Here is a 23,903-nt window from a genome sequence, read left to right on the forward strand (position 1 = left end):
AGCTTAAGTGACAGCTCTGTTCACCTCTGCTGGCAAACAGGTGAAACAGGTAGCTGCATCATGGAGTGACGTATCTTGGAACACTCTGTGCCCAGACAGGAAGCCTATCTGCCTCTCCAGTGGAACCTGAAATTGACCTCTGGGCACATTGTCATTTTCAGTGAGTCATACGCTTTTTATATTTACTATACACTGGGAAAATAGCTTTATGAGTGTGATGGAAATGTACCAAACTGGTAGAGCGAGCCGGATAAAGAGCTGGGTGGAGAGAGAAAGGGGTGATTTTGCCAGTTAGGGGAGATGGAAGAATAAATGGATGTGCTGGTGAGTGATTTCAGAGGCATTTTCACTGACTTTAATAGGTATTTGCATACGTGACACATTGGCCTGAAAACCAAAATCTGCTACTGTTGGATTTCCTGTGTCATATGAACAGTACTGTGGTGCGTTACCCACTGCTGCTAGTGCTCCTGATACACTGTACCTGTAGTCACGGGAGCTGGGGTGTACACACCACGCAAGGTTTCAAATGGGGGAGTGTGTAAGTTTGAGCTCTTCAGGGTGTGGGTGAAAAAGACGCTGCATTCCGTATCCCATCATGCTCCTTCATTCACTTCACTACACACTCCCCACAGAATGAATGCTTTCCTCAACCGCCAACTTAAGGGATGTACCAAATGGGAGTGGAACATTGGAGAGATGTAGTCCACAGCATGTACACTCTACCAGGGAGATGTGTGAGCTCATATCCTGGAATCCTTTCAGTGCAAAGCAGTGGGATTGAGTGTTTTATTGCTTGTGCTGTGATGCCCCCGTTTTTCTGACCATATGCTCAGTGGTTCCATCTTCTGACCCTTTTTATGGGCAAGTGCACTTACTGTTACCCAACCCAACAAATGTGGTGTGTTGTTAGAAGTGCAATTTCAAATACACGTGTTTCTAATATTTGAATATGACTCCTTTTTTTGGCGGTGCGATTGTCTGTGTTCTAATTAGGCTCCATTTTGCCATGTACAAGCTGCTCTCAGATGTGTAGGGGCTGGGTTGTGATAACAGGCACACCATCTGCCAGGTTACCCCATATCGCCATTCCCCAACATATTGTGTTGCCTCTTGTTTCACTAATGGGCTTCTTTCCTTGCTAGCAAGCAGGTTACTGTATAAATGTGTTCTTTGCCGCTAGCCAAGTCATTAAATAATTACACAAACATGACTTCTGCATCGCATAGCTAGCATTACCGAGTGAGTTTCACTAATGTTTACCTTATGGTATGTGTGTCGCGTCATTTGAAGAAGGCCATAGGTCAAAACGTAGTGTGCGTGCATGCATGCACGTGTGTGCGTGCGTGCGTGTGTGCGTGTTTGTGTGCATGCATGCATGCATTTGTTTGTGTGTGTGTGTGAGTGTGTGTGCGCGTACGGTGGTGCGCGTGTGTGTATTAGTTGTATATGCATGTTTGTGTATGCAAATAAGGCACTGGGGCCAGATGTTGGAGTTTGTCTCCTCTCAAAGCTCGTTCTCTCACATGGAATGTCAGCGCTTCTGTGTCGTCATTAAAATGTCTCAGCTTGCCCAATCCCCTCAGGGGGAGGGAAATGTGACCGTTTGGGGTGTCTGCTGGCAGTGTGCGAAGATCCAGCAGGGACAACCTGCCCCACCGCCAGGAGTTTCAGGTAGAGCAAGACTTTCCCACAGTGCCTGGCCCCGCCCCCTGCCCTACCTGGCCCCGGCAAACCCTGCCTGGCCCTGCCTCTCACTGCAGGTGTGAGGAATGAGACTCGGGTGAGCCTGTATGGCCAGCCAGAGAGCAGCTGGGCCTATGTACTGAATATTCAGTATGCATTCAGGTGTGCTGATTTCACCTCTATGCTTAAGGAACGGCTTGTTCCTTAAATGGGGCCTGGTGGAGGAGGCAGAGAAGGGTTAAGGCTGGGAAATGGCAGCGATTATTTTGTGTGCTTCTGCTCTGATACTGACATCTGTTATTTCCAGGGAGACTAACAGAATGTGTGGCCTTCAGTGATGTTTGTGTCTGAATGCTTACATTTACCTCTTGGTTATTTGGGTGCATTTACTCCCCACAGTCATATAATTTATTACTTCTTTCCCCAGTGAACCTTTATGTAACTGGGAAGGTCAGCTGGTTTACAGTGACATCATGCAAATCTGTGTGACTAGGGAACTGAAGGGATTGCATAGCTAATTAACTCTAATTGGGATGATTAGGTAGCCAGATGTAGAGCCCATTTGGGAGTTTTGACCTGGGTACCAGGGGTGACACCCCTTACTGTTTGATAATGGGGCCTTTAATTACCACTGTCAGCTGGGAGCTCGGTTTAATGTCTCACATGAAGAGCAGAACCTCGTACAGCACAGTATCCTCATCACTGTGGGGCTTGTTTTTGCCTTCTTTGCTTATTGGCCTTCTTGCGCCACTTTCAGTATAGATTTGGTTTTCCCAGGAGGTCTCCCATGAAATAACTATTTCAGACTGTAGAAATGGCAGAAAAAGCCAGAATGGAGAACAAAGGCTTAGGCCAGTGGACGAATATTTGAGGTTACCTGCTTCTTAAGCCTGTGTGGCAAGGAGTTGTTATAGGCCATCATATAGCAGATGTTCATTGCAGACATAAGATGCAGTTAAAGCTGGCCTCTGGTCTATCAGTTAAAGCTGGCCTCTGGTCCGTCAGTTAAAGCTGGCTGGCAGCTCTCTAAGGCTTGTGTTTTTTTTAGAGCCGGGTCTTGGGTTGATATCACTGCTGTGGAATGTGTGGTAAACATTGTCAACCTTGCCCAGCCTGGTGGGGGGTGGGGGGTTTGCGGAATGTGTTTTGCAAAAAAAAAGGGGGGTGTGGGTGGGCAGGGTTCTGCATCTCAGCTCACAGTAACTGTGCCACCACTAACGGGGGGGGGGGGGGGGGGGCTCCCACTCGCTCCCACTCGCTCCCACTCGCTCCCACTCGCTCCCACTCGCTCCTTGGATTCTTCTGTCATTAGAGGTCCAGCTTGCTGATCATTGACATGATGCATTTCCAGTTTCCTGTGTCTTTGACCACAGTCTCATAGAAGACAATCTGTGTGACCACATTCTTTCAGTATTACACCCATATGACTTAGCTCCCCTCAGATGAGCCTGTATGACTAAACTCTCTCCGTGTGACTGCCTGTATCACCGGTGGGCCTGGTGTGCAGAGAGGAGGGATGGAATACTGATCTTGAATCTACTGGTGCTTCTGCGGGGACACCTTTGTCAGAGCCTATTTGGTTTCTGCTATAGAGCAGACGCGGCTTGGCTCGCGGTCAGTATTTCACCCTGACAGTGAGGCTGAGGTTGAAAGTGACCCTGAGGTTGACACGGTAGTTTAAGAACCTCCTTTCCAGTATGGCTCTGTTCCTACTGAAATACTGACTGAATACTATGACATAAACTTCCCCCTTCTGAGAAATCACACTGGGGAAGCTTTCAGCGCATGGATAACAATGTTAAGCTGCCAGACCATTTGCAACGGCTGTGATTCATATATACATTTAATAATAATAGATATTTGAGGCCAATGTTATGTTTCTACAGTGTACACATTAACAGCCTATAAACCTGTAAGTCAGCTCAGTAGAGTGCTATATAATTTTTCTATGGGTTTTTACTTGGTGTGCCAGTAGAAGGGTTGAGTAAATACAATGCTCTTCATAGGCAGGAGAATATACTCCAAATAAGGTCCAAGAATCTGACGAATTTGTGTATGTTACCGAAGTATTGTATCACAGTGACTCTAACATGAAGCCATAGCCGTCAGTGTTATTGCGATCTCCATGGAGACGAGTCTGAGGCGGCACCATGGTGATGCGACGGAGCTCGTCTTGCATGTGGTGTTCCGTGTCTGGGCTATTGTGGTGCGCCAGTCAGCTGGAGTGCAAGCTGTGAGAAATGTAGGCCTATTCGGTTTCACATCTGTTTTGCTTCACTCGAGATTCACGCTGTCGTTCCACTGTTGAATCGCTGTTCCCCAAAGTCCAGATACGGTGCTTATTAATCCTGTGAGCAAGCAGCCTACTTAAGGCAGACTGCTGATTTCTTTAAAAAATGGGACCGAAACCTGACATGAAAAGATCTCAACAAACTGCTCTTCTTTCTGGTAGGGCGCTGTGACTTGAGGTCACATTACAGTCCTGCCTGGTCTGCACTGCATGTACAGACATGTCAGCTCGCTCAGCGCTATTCTTCCCCCCACGTTTTTAGAGCAGGAATTCTAGCCACTCTTGTTTTTCAGGGGCAGACCTCTGCTCTGTGTTTTCAGAACTGTTGCAGTAGCAGTAGCACGTCTGTATTGGGGAAATATATGGTCAGATTGAGGGAGGGGCCACTCTGCTTCCTGTTCTGAATAAATTTGCTCTAAGGTAAATTTTCCTTTGGGTGTAGATCCTTGGGTTGCCTTGGAAACACTCGTCCTGCAGGGTTTAAAAAAACAAAAAAAATCCCACTGCTCCTCAGGCTCGTACTTTGGACTCACGCAGCCAGCACCTTGAATCAATCAGGCTAACAGATTAGCGCAGGTGAGTGAATCCCCCTCCCCCGGGGCTCTCTGCGCAGCCTGTTGGCTGAGAGCGAAACTCTTTCCTTCCTAATGATGTGGAGCTCCCGCTGCTGGGCTTATCTTCAGCTCTCTGCTCTGCGAAAGACGCCAGCGTGCGCAGACATGACAGGAGGAAACGTCCTCTACCGTGCTCTGTGTAAATGAGTCTGCTGAGCTGACTCTGTGTGAATGAGTCTGCTGAGCTGACTCTGTGTAAATGAGTCTGCTGAGCTGACTCTGTGTGAATGAGTCTGATGAGCTGACTCTGTGTGAATGAGTCTGCTGAGCTGACTCTGTGTGAATGAGTCTGCTGAGCTGACTCTGTGTGAATGAGTCTGCTGAGCTGACTCTGTGTGTGGATGAGTCTGCTGAACTGACTCCGTGTGAATGAGTCTGCTGAGCTGACTCTGTGTGTGAATGAGTCTGCTCAACTGACTCCATGTGAATGAGTCTGTGCTCAGTGTGGGCCTTTTTTTGTGAGCCTTTGCTGAACAGACTCTGTGGTCAGGGTGGATAGGACTGTGCTTGAGTTACTGACTCTGTAATGACTCCAATAGGCTGTCAGTGCAGGTGATTCAGCGCAGGCGAGTCTGTGCTTTAGTTACTGACCCCTCTGTGGCACTGCTCCCCCAGGCTGACTCCAGGCTGCCACAGGGACGATGGTGGAGCCGGAGCCAAGACTGACTGCAGGCCAGCGGCTGGGCGCTCAGGAAAGTCTGGGGATCAGCACCCTGGATCCGGGCCACAAGCCCCCCGCCATGCCCCCGGGGCGCCAGGTCTCCGTCCGAGTGCACCTGCTGGATGACACGGAGGAGGTCTTCGACGTCTCGGTGAGTCCTGCTGGCTCCTCTATTCAGGGTAGGGGGGGAAGGGTCTGCTTTAGTTTTATGAAACAAGAGCAAAAATGGAGGAATCTCTTCCCCTTTACTGTCGAGCCTTGCTTAGCTGTTCGATCGGCCTCTCTCTGCTGCGGAGGACCTGCCTGCGAAGCAGTGGATTTTATGCCGGAGGCAGCCTGTTGTTACGGGCAACCGGTGTCATGGAAACCAAATTAAACTTCAAGGTGCTCCTTGCATGAATGGGTCCGAAGAACGATTAGTCTAATTGTGTCAACATGCCGCTGCCCTGCCTTTCAGTCGCTTTTCATATCTCCTGGCTGGGAGAGGAGTCAACGGGGGGAGCACCGCTGCCACTTTCCTTTGGTCAAGGATATGTGTGTGTCACACGATAGTGTGTGTGTGTGTGCGTGCGCGCGTGCGTGCATGTGCGTGTGCATGTGTGTGCGCGCACATGCGCACAGCAGTAGTTCTGGCAGCACAAGCTGAGTTTGTCAGGGGAACGGTGCATGTTTGCTGAATGATTTGTTGTTGTGAATGATACCTCACCTCCCGATTAAAATGCAGCCCTCAAGAACTCCACGTTATTGCTGAAATATTAAGTGAATAATTTAGGCACTGTTAGCTTCTGACATATGGGGGTTCTGGGAATTGTAGTGATTTTTTTAGGGGAGTGGAATGTCCTGGAATGAGGCAGCAAGTGCTTCTAATGGTGGCCTGGGGGGTGCTGATGCAGGGAACGCGAACCAGCATAGTCCTCCAAGAACCACAGGGGCTGATGGGAAGGATTTTGTGGAAGGGCTGCCTGGCAGCTCCCGCTCTGATTGGCTAGCTATGGAGATGGCGGAGGGTGATGGCGCTCCCTTGTCCCGCCCACGCCAGTGTGACTGTGTCCGCTTCTGAAACATGGACGCCGGAGGGTGGCTGACTGACTGCTGAATACTTCTTTAGTTTGTATGGGAGGTGTTTCCACACTTACAGACAGCGCTAGCACCCCACCCTCCACCCCCCCAAAAACAAAAGGAGGGCTGGAATACCTGCGAGTGCTCAGCCTGCGAGCAGCTCTTACGCCCCACAGTGCTCTGTCCCTCCCCAGTCAGAGTGTATGTGAAATAAATCCTAATGATTCACTTTGGGGTTCGCTGCAGTCCCCCCACAGCCCAGTGTACTGCGCATTCAGTTTCTCCCCTCTCCAAACACATGGAAGTGGCTTTTGTTCTTTCATCGAAGGTCTTTGATTGAAAGCGCCCTCAGGTGCGTCGGCGACTCGGCGGAAGTAATGGGACGGTGCTGACGGGACCGGTGGAATACCGCCTGTCCTCCGCCGAGCGTCTGGGGGACTGCCGATGGGAAACGGGGATTGGTGATGAAAGGACCAGCGATGCTCAGGTTTTTGGAAAGAGTTCCCTTTTCATCCATCAGTCAGTCAGTCAGGTTCCACTCCTCATTCTGAGCACGACTAAAAGGGCTTTACGCACACCGAGCGTCACTGAGGCTGTGAGGATCAGCCGGGGAATGATAATGAGGGAGAGACTGCGTGGCCTCGTGTAGCGCCCGCGCTACTACATCCTGCCGAGAAACGGCCCACAAACAGCCAAGGGAAAACACCGTAGCGTCTTTACATCATCTGACTGCAGCGCATTCTGAAACACATCTTTCATACACAAGTTCTGCAACCCTGGGGAGCCACAGGGGTCAGTCAACTGGTTTTGGGTTTCAAAAAAAAAAGGCAGTTTCCAGGTTATTTAATTGTGTAATCAGTGGCTTTAACTGGCCAATTAAGTGCTGACTAGCAGCACAAACCAGCCAAGCGCTGTGGCCTTCTGTGACCACAGTCACAGATCCCTGCTTTCATACATTTTAAGGCGGTACAGTTACTATACTGTATATGTATTATTTATGAAGGCCTTGTGAGTTAAATCTCTTCTGAAAGTGTGCCGTAAAGTCTTAAGATCGGCATGGAAACCGTGTGACAGCAGTCGGCCCGGTCCTCAGACGCTCGGCGAGGAGGCGGAGCTCCGCTGTCATCACGGGAGAGCGATCCCGAGCCAAATTCGAGATCAAAGCCCCGTGTAACTGGAGTTAACCACGCCACTGCTGTGAGCCGGGGCCGCAGACAAATAATATTCCACTTTTAAGGAGGACCGAAAAAAAAACATGAAAAAGAGGGATGAAAGATCCCCTCTCTCCCTCTCAGGGGAGTCTGGAAGCGCAGAGGCATCGGAGGGAAAATCATAAATGTGTAAACGAAAAGCCCTCCGGGACTCCCCAGTGCCCTTTCCTCAAACCGGCCTGCTCGTTCCACTGATAACTGGCCTGCGTGCCTCCTCATTTCCGCATGTCACATTTATAATAATAATAATAATAATAAAAGTAAAAATAATAATCATCATCATAATCAGAATCATAGTAGCAGGACATAGTAGGTATGTGCACTTTGTTGATTCCCTACCACCAGAAGTTTTGCAAATTTCATAATAGACATGGAAAGAGTCTATCTTGTGTACTAATGGGACTGCCTGTCAGGGGGAACAAAATTTACATGCAGACTATATCCAATGACCAGAGATGCTCGGCTCATGGAAAATCATTCAAATGTTTTGGGTGATTTTGGGTAAGGGAAAAAAATCTGGCCTCACTAGTTTTTATTTCAATTATAATTGCAGTCACGCAGGTTTCCATGTCAAACCTAATTTGGCAAGCCCGGTTTTACTAATTAGCAGTTTGATGAGATCTCTAGCTGTTGGGTGAGGTGCGCTTTGTTAGGGTAGGAGTTAAAACCTTACTGGGCGTTAGGAACAGGGTTGGGCAGCCCTGGATTAATACTTGTCCATACAAACATGACACACAGGAATGTCAGCATTTCATCTGAGAAGTAAAACCTGAACTTTTATATTTATAGTTTAATTCCGTTCCCTAAGGATGAAATGAATCATTCCTGAACACCACGCCTGTTTTTGTGTAAATACTAAATGTAGGCAAGGAAGTATCTTTTTACTTCTTTGTCCAACTGCGGTTTTGTCCGAAAGGCACATGCTATTCTGTAACTGATCAAACACCAGTTTCCTGCTGCTGAGACATTCTACACAAAATCCCCTTTCCCTGCTGCTGGAATAACAATTATTTCAAATCTTTGCTCAAGTGCCACTTTTGGTTATCTTTTCCTCTTAGACGCACCACACTGCCCACTCAGAGTTCTGGTGTTCTAACGCCCCTGGGTTTAAACAGGCCTCGCAGCTCATAAAGTTTAACGGACAGTTTTTCAAACATAAGAGCCGGTCCTGTGCTAAACAGCGCTGCTCCGCAATGCTGAATGTAAATAGCACTGCTGATGATGAACAGGAAGTGCTCGGCGACTGAACTGAGGATGTTCAGCATGGCTGTGCTCAGTGTGAGCACTGCACAGTCGTGTGCATTCAATTGGCTGAGAAATTCAGGCGGCGACCAGGTCAGAAGCAAAGGGTCATCTCATTGGTGATCTGTGAGTTAGTGCGTGCGTGCGCGCAGGTGTCCGGGTTTGTGTGGGTGCGTGTGTGTGTGTCTGTGTCTGTGTCTGTGTGTGTGTGTCTGTGTGTCTGTGTGTGTGTGTCTGTGTGTGTGTGTCTGTGTGTCTGTGTGTCTGTGTGTGTGTGTCTGTGTGTGTGTGTGTGTGTGTGTGTGTGCGTCTGTGCTCTCCTTCGTATTGCGTTGAGAACAGCATGCTTTGATGTTAGCAGCAGATGTAGCTCATTCATGTCTGAAGATGCTCTTACCAGCACACTGCCTTTCCCTCCTGTCTTTATTCTGGGTTTATTGGAAATGCACACATTTCCTGCTGCTGTACAGTAATGGAATCCGAGGCCTGCTTCTGTCATTAGCCGTTTCACTGATAATCCTACTGACAGACAGACCGACACGAATGTGTAAAATTAGCATTGTCGCTGTTGTTGTTCTTAAGCTCGCTCTTGTTCTTGTAATTGTCACTACTTCCTCCATGAGGAGTCAGACCGTCTGAAAAAAACCTGCCCCCCTGTTGGATAGAGCTGTCACGCCTCGACACTGTCACCTTGGAGACACCCCAGTGCATGCCGCAGACCTAAAAATAGACGACTTGTTTGAAATGTCTGCTTTTGTTGTTTGAAATGCCTGCTGTTATTATTGTGGTCAGCTCTTTCAGCTCCCAGAAAAATGGAAGTACGTCAATAGAAAAGGGTGAATGAACCAGTACACATATGGGAAAGTCCTCAAACAGTGACCTTTTATCAGGGCACATAAATTATTATATCCTATAATGTTAAATATGCGTATGCCTGTTCATGAAAGGGTGTGTGAGTGCTTCCACAGTGTCATGTTTGCACACTAGCATGCTGCTGTTGAACTGTCACATGTAGTCTAGAGATTTGTGATTAAACTGGCCTTTGCTGTCCATTTCACTCTTCTCACGCTTAAAACCCCATTTGGGTCAACAGGGAAGTTGCGTCCACGCAATGTCTTTACAAGGTAAAACGGAAAGAACATTTTTGCTTGTTGAGCATTTGTGCGTGTCAGCTCTGGAGCTCGCTCACCTACCCTAGCCTTTATATCCCTGGCAGCCAAGCACAACCCCAGACCCACACATTCCTGGACTCCAGTGTAATTACACCAGACACTGCCGCTTCAGGTCCTGCATAATTACACCAGACACTGCCGTTCTGGTCCTGCGTAATTACAGGTCAAAAGGTTGGGGGCATGTGATCTCTTTCGGGGTGTGTGTGAGGACGGTGAGGTGTTATTTCTGTGCCTGAATGGAGACCATGTTTTCTCGCCTGATAGCAGGGACTCTCTTCAGGGGTGCGGTGGTGGTCATGGGAACCCCAGCAGCTCGGCAGTGACGAGACTCTTTCTGTCTGCTTATGGAGCAGTGATGTGCCAATTAGGGAACCAGACTTAACCTGGAAAGGTGCAGGTTCAAATCTCAGTGCGGTTGAAATGGTGACCCATGTTTGATGTTGATATATAAATCCGAAAACTGTGGCACAGCAGTAGGTTTGCAAGTTGAATCATCTGTGTTTGATGTCCAAACCACTGGTTGCCCGGTTACATTCTGTGGTCATGGAAAACTGTCCAGACAAGGCAACGTGGCAGACGATTCCACATTGAGGGGGAATGAACTACAGGACACAGCATGATGGGAGAAAAAAAGCTTTATTTTGTAGGCATTTCTGAGAGATGGTCACTGGCGCTTTATATAATGGCATGAAAGCTTCTAGGATTTAGGGTGACATTGATTTTTGGATTTGGTCTGAAGTTTGCAGTGTTGACCTGTAATGGATTTTTGAATACAGAATTTAGCTTTTGTTCATGTGGGGCAGAAGTGCTTGTTTGAATGGTGCACAGAGCGTGTTTTCCTTGTGAAATGGTGGATTTGGTGTTCGCTATTTAAGCTACGAATTACTGAAGCAGCTGTGGTGTGTTTGACAGCTTTTAATTTGTATCATTAAAGTCAGTGCTGTGCGGACTGTCCTCCTACCTTCTGCTTGTCCTTTTAAACATTCATGAGATTCGATTCCCATTATTATTTTTATTTATGTGGAATATTTTTGCCAAGTAGAAATGTGAATTCTTGTGTCGTTTATGTATAGGTTATCACCACAAAGCACTAGGCTTATGCAAATTTTGTCCTCTGAAGCCATTGTTAGCAGTTTTTTAGACCCCGCCCCTTTACCTTAGCACAGGACTGTGATTGCCTCCCTGCCCCCAATCTGTCAATCACAGCTATCAGACCCAGAGCACAGCAGCGCAATCCAAGATATGACTGCATGTGCCAGGGAGGCTATAAACCTTGAAATGCGGCAATGTTTCTTAATGTGTCGCCACACACGCTGTATTCCCCGCTTAATTTGTCTTTGTGTCTGATCGGTCTTGCATTCAGTCATTTTTAAAAGTGCCGTGTCAGATCGCAGGTCACCCGGAGCTCTGTAATTGGCCGTTTTTTTAAAAATGGCTACGATGCTGAAATGTAAGCCTTTGGAAGGGGCCTCGCTGTTTGTGTGTGTGAGACTTTATTAATCTTGGAGGAAGGAACAGCGCTTTAATACCCCCATAATTGTTTGCAGACCTTTCCCGGGGAGGAAGGGGGCTGCTCCACGGGGTCACCCGCGGGTCACGTAGGGGAGAGAGCCGTCGCCTTCCTCGATTGTGTGGCTGTGGATGTTCTCAGAAGGGTGCCAAACCCAAGCCGTTTTACTAAATGACCCTTTTGCATGAGAAGCATGTGCAGTGATTGGTTTCTCTGTACAGGATAAAGCGAATGGCCACTAGCATAGTTATGATAGATTCCACACCTACAGCTGCGCGGAGGTAAATGTGTATGGCGTGAAACGGCAGGGATTGGATTTTTCCGGATTAATCAGACCCTGGCTGTCTCAACCAGAGGCGGTGAACACATCAAGAGTTTCAGCACTCCGACAGCTGTCAGCAGAAGAGAAGTTTCAGCAGGAAAGCCCAATACTAGCGGCCCCCAGAGACATTTGGAGTCAGAGAAAATCAGAATTTCCTGACCAGGAAAAAATCACATAGCAGTTGATGGCTCTGTGTAGTGAAACGCGAGCTGTCTCCACCTCACCGCACGCCAGAACCAACGTGTTGTCTGGAGAGGTTTATAAATGAAGCATGAAGCTGCTGGCTGAAGCTTGTAGCTGAGGTTTGTGTGAAGCCAGGGAAATTTACTCACCTTTAAAATGTGTAGGTTAAGAGAAGTGTAAACACTCGTGACCCAAAAAAGGCCTCTTTTTTCTGTCTTAATAACACAGTATGACTTAACCACGCACTATTTTTTTTTGTCAGATTCTTGGAAATATTTTTGTTATGGTATAATGTTTTTTGGGTTTTTCTGTCCCTATTCCTAAACCTGAATATTTTTACCATATGGTTGTGCTGGTATCTTTTGCCATATGGCTGTGCAGTGCACATTGACCTGATTGGTAGCCTCTGTGGTTTGTGCTGTTACTATGGAAGATGACCGTGGGTCCTGAACACCGGTCAGCTTGTTGAGTGATGTTGAAGAGGGTGACAGTGTTGGTCTGCTTCCAGATGCGTTACTGAAGCCTTAATGAGAAGGACTCTTCAGAGAGTCAACCCCCCCCATTCCTAAAAAAAGCCCAATAAGTCAGCCACTGAAAACTGGACCTGGTTTTCTGTGCTGGTGACAACAGCTTCACACACAGAAATGAAGAGAGAGGTGCTGTTTGTGAGGAGCTGGCTTGAGTCGTCTGTCAATAAATGCACTGAGCATAGTCTGTCCTTCAGCTGCCTTCTCGATGTTTGATTAATTATGCCTTGCATCGCTCTGTATACAGGAGTGGGCTTTCAGTGCATTCAGTCTCCTACCAGCTGGACTTCAGAGTGGGGTAAAAAAGACGAGTGTATGAAGAGATGGTTTGTTTAAGAGGAGGGAACATAAACATGCATGACAAGGACGTATTCAAGGCTGTGATTTTGTCAGTTGCGCTTTAATTCAGATGCTTCAATGTTTTTTGTTTGCTGTACCTTTCGGGGGTTCTGATTGGCTGAGACACTGCAGGGGTTACTGTCCTGAAAGATTTATTTTTTTTAATCACCACCAAACTGACTCTGTAATGGTGTCATAGTTTCCCCCCTTCATCTTGGACTGCAGTTTAATGTTTTCTGTGGAAGAACATTTCAATAAGGCCTGTTAACTTTATTAGTAGTAATGACACAAACTGCACTGGACAGAATACAGTCAGACAATTTCCTGGTGCTGTAGCTGCCTGTTCCTCCTTTTCATTCTCTATTAATAGGACATGAACCGCAACCACAAAATCAATATGGAAACAGCCCCGAGAGCACAGCGCTTCTGATATTTTTCCTGGAATTTCACGCTTCTCCTGGTTGGAATTCCTGTGGAAATTTGGAAGCGGGAACGCTAAAAGAGGCAGAGTAAAAGCCGTAGAGGTGCTGCACCAGTCACATATTTATGTTGGTAATAACAACCGCAATGGAACCAGGAAGTATAACCAGTAGGTATCCATTAGTTTAGATTGTCGCCAGCTTAGCCACCTGCTGGCAGAGCTCCTTTCTGGTTTCAGTAGTCAGGGTGACAGCACCTGTTTATTAGCCCTGTCAGGTTACAGGAAGTTTTGAGGGTGGTTGCCATGGAGCTGGCGGTGGTGTCAGTATCTTATGTGGCAGCTGATATGACGCTCGAGTCTATACCCCCCCCCCCCCCCAACCAAAGCCCTCACTGCGGTAGAGAAGTGTACTTGTACCATAATTCTGTATTGAGTGGGGGCTGGGGGGTGGTGGTTTTCACCAGACTAACACTTACCAAATCCATTAGTCACCCTTGTGTCATTTTCATGAATGATTGTGTTTAGTCCACTAGTATAAGGAAAATTGAGTAGTGAGGTGTTATTAATGTTCTCACCAGTAGAGCAGTTTTCCTGTCGGTATAGATTCCTTTACCGCTTTGCGCGGGTCTGGAGTCTGGACCACAGCCTTTAAGTTGATGTTGTGGTTAAAATGGCGGCCTTGCATACAGTAGCTCCGGTGACATCTGTGCATTTGACTGAGATAAGTATGTACAGATTACAGCTGATTAAAGGGAGGATCACTGCTCGTTATCCACTTACGATTTACGGAACGAGATACACCCGTCATGCTCTCATCGATCAGGAGAACCCACCAGTTTTCTGATCGCCATTGTGCATACTTTACCTCATTTTGAGCATGTGTGTTATCAGATGTGGTCAGGATCCAACCAGATTTTAACCATACATCCCATCACATCCCCAAACCTACTGTCTACATTTACTGGTATAGGATGCCTTCATAGCACACATTATATTAGGAGACCACAAAATGCAAATATTTAGGATATTAATGGACGTAAAAGCGCATTTTGACCGAATCCGTGATGCATTATGCATAAGCGCATTTCATGAACGCGCTAATCGCACGGGGAGGCTATACAGGGAGTGGGCCACGGCTGTCGCCAGGCTATAATCCTCTCAGCGCACACACGCCGATACCCTGCCACCCACACGTTCGGATCAATACGTGTGCTGCAGAGGAGACTCCGAAGACCTGTGGGTCACGTTTACACACTGCGTAATATAAGCCGTGTCAGGCAATTTGGACTGGCTCCTTTTTTAAAATATCATATATAAATATGACTACGGATTATTGGCAGTTTTATATTTGCTCCTGGTAATCAGTCATTTATATTCTCTTCCGATTTGCAGGGATGTTGAGCTCAGTGTTTATGATGTCATTAACTCAGTGATTGTGAAGTCATTGGGTGAGGAGATGTCGGTGTGTTCTGGAGAAGAAGGCGGGAGAAATGTGTTTGTCCGAGTCGATTGACCCTGCTGGTCTGCCACCTCAGGTTAAATAGGTCTGCGGCTCTCTCCCGAGTTCATTTCCGCTGTTAGAATCTCGTGATATTTACTTTCCCCTCCTGTAGCAGCGAATCAGAAGTGAGCCACAACCCTCCCCCATCTGTGTCATTCTCGCTCAGACTGAATGCTTGAGCTGTCCTTGATTCATCCCAACACACAACCTCAAAAAAACTTTGCTTTTCTTGTGCTTCACCCGCCCACACCGATTTTATTTTCTTCTCTTTCTTTCTTTTATTCGTGTTTTGCTTGCCTCAGTCGACCTTGGCGGATAATTTGCTTCGACTGTTCGCTGTATTTGTGTTGGAGTCAGGAAGCTGAGATGAGTGGATTAGAGTGTGGTTGTGAAACGGGGGAAGTAGGGCATGGCGTTTGAGGAGTGGTTAAGGAACAGGGCGTGGAATCGGGAAAATCTTTACTTATTTGAAGATCCTCAGACTTCAAATTGATAATTATCTGTAATACAAAAGATACAAAAGAATGATGAATTATTAATACGAAACGATCTGTTGGTTGTGAAGCAAGTTTACACACACACAAACGCACACACACAGGAGCAGAGCCCAGTGCATTGTAGAAAGCGTGCCATCGCTCACTGAAATGGAGAGTGATTATGACATTAGCTGGCTCTTTTGGTGGTGATGAACAGTAATGAAGTTCCATTTCGCCGCTGCCTAAATGAGCGGGATTATGGCGGGGCATCTGTGCGCTCCAACGGCCGTGGCACGCGGCCGGCACGTAGCGTAGCCTGCGCTCGATCATGAAGCGCGGTGTCCGCTAGTAACCCGAATATAATTACACACCAACAACTTTAGTCATGTTGAATATTGTGAGTTTATGTGTCCTGACGTGAATGTTTCAACGCTCTGCGGTTTTTGTATGTTTAAAATTATGTGCAGAAATCTATGGTAATTTTGTATGTGTGAGTTTTATTTGTCGCACAAAAAAGTCCCTTTCTCAGGAATGGGCCCACATGTAGTTACTGCCCCTGGCCGGTTGCCAGGTTATGCCATAAAATGGCCGCCGTGGTGATTCCTGTGCGAGTGGGATGTTGTCATTCAGTTGCTCTCCCCACTGAACCAGACCACATGACTTCTACCTGGTGGCCAGCAGCCAACCAGATGGCAGCTCATGTCTCACTGTATTTGTCCGCAGTGTTCCAGCGGTTCTGTCCATTGGAGCACAAGGCTGGCACCATTAGACGATCTGTAGATTATATGAGTCTATGGGCATGACTGTGGCGGAGTAGCGTGTGTAGCATCTGACATGAGCCACATGTTTTATGTTCACTTCAACCATAATGAACACCTGTCACCTTCGGAGCTCGGGGTATTGTGGGAAACCATGACAATGGGGCGACATAGCTCAGGAGGTAAGACCGATTGTCTGGCAGTCGGAGGGTTGCCGGTTCAAACCCCGCCCTGGGCGTGTCGAAGTGTCCTTGAGCAAGACACCTAACCCCTAACCCCTAACTGCTCTGGCGAATGAGAGCCATCAATTGTAAAGCGCTTTGGATAAAAGCGCTATATAAATGCAGTCCATTTACCCATTTACCATGATGCTCTGCTTCACGCACACAGTTTATACATTACCCCGCAAAGCGCACGGTATGAAAGGCTCCAGGCATGTGGAACAAGGGTGTTAAATATGACATGGAGAGCCATTGTGGTTAAACCACATCTTGCCTCAACTGAATACTCTGACTTAATTAGTCCAAATAGTTAATTCGCTCACTACACATTTATGCTGATGCCTTTCCCCTAAGGTGCCCTGCAGTAACGTGTAGGATTAAGCATAGGCAGCGTGTGCAGTTTTTGGCTGTGAGGCAATATGTATTTGGAAAAAGAAAAATTACAATAAAATCCTTAGTGATTAAAATGATTGGTGGGCTCGTTAGGGGAAATGATTGGGCTCATTAAATAATTCTAAGCAGATGTTAGAGCAGGAGCTGTAATGCATGACCCCCCCCCCCCCCCTCGGGGAAGAGTTAGGCACCCCTGCCTCTGAGCAGCATCGCCCCCTCTTGGCCATGGAGAGCTACAGCTCCGTAGATTTCAGAGATGCTGCTTTCAACCAGCAGATTCAGGTCCTCATCCGATCCGAAACCCCCTTGGTCTCCCGTAAGTCCCCGTGCCCCTAGGGAGGGGGGTGTGGCTGGTTGCGGTGGTTTTCCCGGGGGTGTCAGTTGTGGACCGTGGTCAGACTCGGACAGTGTTTTACAATAGTGAGGGAAAAGAAGCTGCTTTCCAGTTGTTTGAGGACAGTCTACAGCTTCATGGCTTAGAGACCTCAGCCTGGATTTAAAAGCCTCTCACAGTCTCAACTGGTTGGTAGTATCTAATATTACTGCTTACCAGATGAGGGAAGATGAGCGGTTCTTCTAAGCTTATTGTGGTACTTCCTGGAGACAGACAAGGATGCTTGAAATGGGCGTGGCTGCTTCCTGTGTGGTTGATACTCAGCGCTGTCCTCTCCTTCTGTAGCCCTGTCTCGGGCTCTCATCTTCAAATAAACAAACTAAACACAATGCTTCTCTCACTGTAATCTGGAGATGTAGTGGTTATGGTAGGAAAGGCAACATTGTGTTGATCCGATTCAGATTTAGCTGGAATTAGTGAATTATATAATTTGTAAGTAAAGAGATGCTACGTAAAATACAAGCTTAAACACATGCTCATGTTTATTCTTGAACATCTGTGCGTAACGCTTGCAAAGTAGCTTCAACTAGTTTTCGGAATAGCTGGCATTTGCTTAGTGTTTTGATAATGAGTACTGAACACCACCCTTTCTTTTCCAAGCAGTCCTCCTGTTCCTGTGTTTGCCTCAGTGGTTCATGGTTCCTGACAGTGGGCGAGAAAGAGTCTATATGCCCGACCGGGCACGATGGCTCCGGACCACGTCAGGACGGGATAAGCAGGCCTAGCACACCAGGTGGATAATCAGAGCTGATCGCGTCCTGATGAGTCACTGGCTTGATGTGCTGGGGCTTTTTGAGGAGACTGCTCTGGCGAGAACAGATCAGCTGGTACGCAGTCGCAGAGTTCCCGATTTCACGCAAATCACTTTCTTCTTTCTTCCGCTTCATTCTTTTTGACGTGCTGGAAACAGTGAATCATGACAGAGCTCTTTGTGGAGTTACTCATTTCATTTATTTATTTATCCTTTGTTTAAGCAGGAAGTGTAGTTTTTTGTGAGCTGCAGTCACCAAGAGACTGAGCCACTGATAGACCCTTACGATAAACCCTTACGACAAACCCAGTGAGATTGAGAGCCTTGTCGAGGGCCTATGAAGCTACTGTTTCAGAATTGAAGCTTCTAAAAATTCCATCCCCGTCAAGATGCTGAAGAGGGGAACGGTTGGTGTCCATGGTAACCAGGAGTGGATCAGGCAGGGTTGCTTTGCTTTCTGGATATAGCGCTGCGATGGTGATCGAGAGCAGTGTCCGCATTCACTAAGACTGAAGGATTCACACTGTCTCTGAACTCAAGCCGGCTGAGATTCAGTATTACGGCTGGGTTTGAGGAAGGAAGGCTCTAGTGTCTGCGTGTGTGTGCTTGTGTGTGCTTGTGCGTGCCTGAGTGTGTGTTCAAGTGAGTTGTGTATCTGCGCGTGTGTGTGTATGTATGCCAGTTGCACGTGTGTGTTTATGTGTGCGTGTGTGTGTGTATGCGTGCCGGTTGTGTGTGTATATATGTATGTGCATGCATGCCTGTGTGCCTGCTGGGTCTCCTGATAAGGTATGCATCACCCAGGAGAGGCTCAAGGGGGTCCTCGTTGTATAAATTCTGCACAGGTCCTTCCATATTCATGTTTTCAAATTGTGTACATTCAGAAGATTTTTTTGTGTACATTCAGATTATTGTGTTCATGTTTAATTCATGTGTTTCTCTGAAACCACATTAATATGTGTGGGTCTGTGAGCGCATATACTGTACATTGTATGTGTGCATGTAGGTGTGCACACATACCGTGTGTATGTACCTTTTTGTGTGCATGTGTGAGTTGGCTTATGTGCGTGTATGTTTGTGAGTACACATCCATTGTGCTTGTGTGTATGTGAGTTATACTGTGTGTGTGTGTGTGTGTGTGTGTGTGTGTGCATTTTGCAGAGATATGTGTTAATTGTGGACTGCAAATCCATCAGCTGGTTGCCGTGGTGATGGAGGAGGAAGTATCTCGGATACGCGTCTCCCGGTAACCCGGCTCCCGAGCTCCGTCTTCCAGCAAACTTGGCAGGAGGAGCTGGAGGAGCTGGAGGAGAAAGTCGGGGAGCGTGAAAGCAGGCTTCAGTGTTCCTGCGCAGCATCTCGTGAAGTCCTGACGTACGATAACGCACAGTAGGAAGCGTGGAGCGGAGAGTTCGCTCCGTTACCAGCCAGTCCTTCACAGAGCGCCTGGAATGCACAGCAGGAAACCTGTGTATCACTCGGGCGCTCGGCCTCCTGGGACTCCCAGACGTGTCCCTTTGTGTTTATCGGCGCTCTGCTCCTTTGTCCTCTCGGCAAATTTGATTGACCCAGTTCTGCTGAAGGAGACCATTGTTTTCTGGGATTGTTGGGCGGTGCAGTCGGGGTGGGGGCGGTGTGCAGGTTCGGTTTGTTTGGGGAGCAGGTCGTAATAGTAATATACGAGCCGGTCTCTTTCAGAGGCAGGGAGGCGGGTCTGCTATTCTGTCGGAGGAGCTCAGGGTTCGTCGTGTTATCCAGCGCGTCCCGCCTCTCCGTGGTAACTGTTGTTCCCAGCGCGGGCCGGGCCTTTCCACCCAGTGCCTGACAAAAAGCCGATCGGTTGGCCTCCTGTCTCCGCAGTCAGGGATTTCGCTCCAGAGCAGCGGTGTTTCTCAGCCCTCCCTTCGCCCCTCGTTAATTCCGTGTCCCCGTGGAGTTGATTACTGGGACGTGCACATCACAGTTCCTTCACTGGGGTCTCTGCAGAATTATTCATAAATCCTACATTGCTCTATCGCTTGCTCTGCCAGTCTTATCTGTAAAACTCATATGTATACTGAGGAAATTACAGACTGAAGGAAGAAGTAAAGTTAACTAGTGAGTTTCTATACAAAAGGCTGTGCATATAGGATTTAAAATAAACACATACTCAATTATATAATACACAATTTTATATTAATATATTTAGCTGTATTTATGTACACATGCACAAACACACGTACATACACTGTATATTGTGTCCTATGAGATTTATGGTTTATGAGAGCCAGGGCAGGGTAATAATTTGTATTGACTCTGTGGCTCCATACACAATGGGCTTGGTTTAGTCACGGTTTGACTTGTTCAGTGCTGGGAAAGCACATGTGTCTGTTAGCATACTGTAAATCAGCACAGGCTCATAAACGCGTATCAGGTTCAGACTGGCCTGCAGTACACAGCAGTGTCCTGAGCGAAGCCGCTGCACAAAGAGCTTTGTCGGCTCACTCTTTACACACCGATAAATTTGATCCAGAAATGGGAGCGTAGCTAATGAATACATTTGCAGCGAGAACATGCGTGTGTTTTACCATGACAGGGAACACGGGCGCATGCAAATCCGCTGTGGAATCGGTACTTCCTAGTGCGCGCACGTACTAGGCGCTCCGTGGGTATATCCGCGAATTCGTTCCTATGGAAACGGCGCATATTCTCCTCTTTGGATCTGGCTGATCTCCTTGCTGCACTCTCCTATGTGAGGGATCTCGTATAAGGGGTCAGTTTCCAAAGACACCGGTCTGTCATCATCCTGGCAGGGACTGTGCAATATGTTTTGTGGTCTTTTTAATTTATATTTTATTGTTTGTTTGCTTTTTTTTAAACTACTCCATTCCTTCCTGCCAATATGGGTTTCCATATTCTGTCTTTAGTCAGGATAGTTGAGGAGATTACAGGAGAGGTTCTGAAAGCTCCTCTCCTAATTGGATACCCCCCCACCCCCACCCCCACCACCCCTTCCCGTCTCCTGGCACACACTCGCTGTATTCTCTTTGAACCCTGCGCTCTAACGAGCCCGTTAAAGTCTAATCCCTGCACCGCGTGCTAATTACCGCCGAGCCAAGCCCAGCTCGCCGTCTCCGAATCCGCCGTCCCGCCACACGATCTCTCTGCGGCAGCGCGGAGATCGGCTTCTCCGTCACGGCCTCTCGTGCTGCTGACGCCGCCCCCCCCTCTCCTCGCTCACCGTAACGATGGGCAGGCACGTGACACGCATGTGAAACACGTTCCTCTTTCCCGGCCTCCTTGCGTCTTTTCTGTCGGCTCTGTGTTTGCGCTCAGTTTCCTGTGTCAGTTATTTAGATGATTTTCTTTCAGAGAAAGGGACCTCTTGTGTTTTGCAGTGCTGATGTTTGGCGTTCGCTGATCATTGGAGGTATTTACTCTGAGGCTGTTCAGGCTTGAAGAAGGGAATCTTAGGCACTGATATGCTGGGGAGTGGAAACACAGTCGTATCTGTACTGGGCAAGGCTGTGGAGAGGAGCATGCTCAGTCTGCCTGTCAGCCAGGACCAGTGCACCTGGTCAGGACTCATGTCCAGCTGACCCATACGCATGATATGGTAATGCACATGGTACTACACACGCACATGCAAACACACACTGGGACACACTCACACACACTTTCACCCTCACTCTCCCTCTGTCTCACACTCACACACATACTCACATATACGCATGCACATACATGTACACACACACAAATGCGCACGCAAAAACACACACACACACACACACACACACATACGCATAGTCCCTGAATCATGCATACACACTCGCACCCACACCAACATACTGCACGCACAGTCACATATTGAAATACAACACACACACACAAACGCGCACGTATGCTCACATGCACACACAAATACACACACTATTGTCGAGTCTTTAAAATTCTAGCTGTTAAAATCCCCCCCCAGGGGTTCATCTCTTATCGCGATTCGTCGTCCCGCACAATAAAATCCCTTTACTGCTTCAGACATCAAGAGCGTTTTGAGAGTAGATGCAAATTTAAGCGTCGGAGAATTCCCCTATCAGGGACGCCACACGCATATTTATTTTAGCTTCCACCATAAAAAAAGGTTCAGTCTTGTCTGCTTAGAGGTCCTGATTACAGGAGGTCTCTCCAACCCTCCCTCCCTCCCTGTCCTCTCTGAGGCTCTTCAAGAGGCCCGAAACCCAAAAAAGGCTCCGGTGCTTTCCTGCTGTCTTTCATTTTGTGGCTGTGTTTAATCTCTGTGAACTGTGAAACTCATACTCCATTTCGGTTATGTTTCATTTGAACACTTTTACGATGGTAGAATCAGATCCTTCTTTCTCTTTCTCTAGCTCGTTATGCACACGCAGTCTTTGCCTGGCAGTGTTCCAGAACTTTCCTGCTCAGGGCTCATTTGTGAGTGAGAGCTGGGGTTGGCATTCTGGAATGGTTAATATGCCAATGTTCTGTGTCCCTTGTGTGAATGCAGCTTCAGTCTATTGCATTTCTTCTTCTCAGTCACACTCTCTCCTTATCTATCTCTTTCCCTCTATGTCTCTTTCTTCCTCTCCTCTCTCTTTCTCTCAAATTCATTTTGTTAAGGAATCTCTCTCTCACATGCATGCGCAGTTGCGCACACACACATATGCACACCCACATGCATGCGCACACATACACACACACACGCACACAACTAAAATATTCCGCTCAGGGATGTAATCGAGTTTGGAGACCCAAGGGAACGGGGATATTAGAGGTCAAAGGTTACTTGGGATTAGTGTAACTGCTCCTCGGGATGCTACACAGAAAGAATGACCTCCCTCCTCTAATTAACAGTTGTGTGTGATTCTGTCATATAGGAGATTCAGTCACAACAGACATGACGAACGGAAATAGAATTTAATTTATCCAAAGATCACAGATCAACTACTAGTTTCCTGGTGGACTGGAACTTCCCTGTTTTCTCAATACAACTCTGTTTTCTGATTGGTGCATCTTTAGAGTTCTGAGCCCCTCGTCCAGAGAGCGCCATGCTGTTTGGACTTGTGACTCTTGTGTAGAAGTAACGACGGCCTGCTCTGCCAGCTGTGGTTATGTAAGCAGGAGCTGTCCCGCGATCGGTATCGCAGCCATAGCGTAGCGGGTCGTTGGGTTCTTCTCCGTCTCTGCAGAGCCTTACATGCCGGAGGGTCACTGACTCCAGCCTCTGAGCTCCTATCAGCGAGCGGCTGCTCTGATATGATCTGGGCTCAGCTACCGCTGTGCTCATGCTGCTTCTCAGCGCACACAAGCTGAGCTTCCTCAGTGGACACTGTGTCCAGAATTGTGCTGTCTCTCTCTCTCTCTCTCTATCTCTCTCTCTCTCTCTCTCTCCCTCTCCCTCACTCTCTCTCTCACACATGCACGCACCCCCCCCCCCCCCCCCACACACACACACACTCACAGAGTACACATACATATACACTCGCGCATGCACATATGCTTTCACTCACCTGCTTACACATTTGACACATGTTGTCATGCATACACAAACACATGCACACATACGCACACACCCACACTGACATACACAGAGCTAGATGGTCAGGATACCTCCAGCTCTGTTTGAGCTGTACATTCCATGCTGCCTCATGCTCATGACCAGAACCATCTCCACTAAATCCTCTTTGTGCATGGGGGGGGTGGGGGGGTGAAGGTTGGATTCTGGTTTAATCTGGTCGTAACGGTGTCTTCCTTTGAGTTTGTGTTATCCCCCTTCAGGGGTCATCCAAACACACCTCCCAAAAGCCACCAGAGAGACACAAACACCCCCCTGCTGAGCCCCTGTCTCTGCGCATCAGGTCCCAGAGACAGAAGGTAAACAGAGCAGATAAGGAGTGGAGGGAAGAGGAGGAGGAGGAAAAGGGGAGAAAGGCAAGCTGGCGGCAGTGCAGGGACAGGACGGGGGGTTCTGGGGAGGACGGCGGGCTTGCTGCACCGTCTTCATTTGTAATCTTTGCCCGCGGTGGCTGCGGACAGCTTCACCGGGCTGGTGGGTAATGTGTGTGCTGGCTGCCTTAAGAATCACTACACGCTGCGGTTATTGGCCAGCATTCAGAGCAGTGGGGCTTTTCGCGTTAGCCGCTCTTCACTGGAGCGTAGTATGGAAATACTCTCGCTG

The 23,903-nt window shown here is 47.9% G+C and overlaps 1 protein-coding gene across 4 annotated transcripts in view; it reads left to right on the top strand.

Annotated features, from left to right (window-relative positions):
• LOC118214452 (FERM, ARHGEF and pleckstrin domain-containing protein 1-like) overlaps positions 1-23,903 on the top strand; it is a 76,130-nt gene that overhangs the window by 6,567 nt on the left and 45,660 nt on the right. For 2 of the 4 annotated variants that reach the window (XM_035394418.1, XM_035394415.1), the window contains exon 2: positions 5,206-5,402. In XM_035394418.1, the coding sequence (XP_035250309.1) occupies positions 5,232-5,402 (171 nt within the window). In that variant the 5' untranslated portion in view covers positions 5,206-5,231. Of the gene's footprint in view, positions 1-40; positions 161-4,465; positions 4,553-5,205; positions 5,403-23,903 lie in introns of those variants that run through there. The other 2 variants (XM_035394416.1, XM_035394417.1) reach the window with 2 other exon arrangements.

Source organism: Anguilla anguilla, chromosome 15 (assembly GCF_013347855.1).
Source record: "Anguilla anguilla isolate fAngAng1 chromosome 15, fAngAng1.pri, whole genome shotgun sequence".
Classification (NCBI taxonomy): Eukaryota; Metazoa; Chordata; class Actinopteri; order Anguilliformes; family Anguillidae; genus Anguilla; species Anguilla anguilla.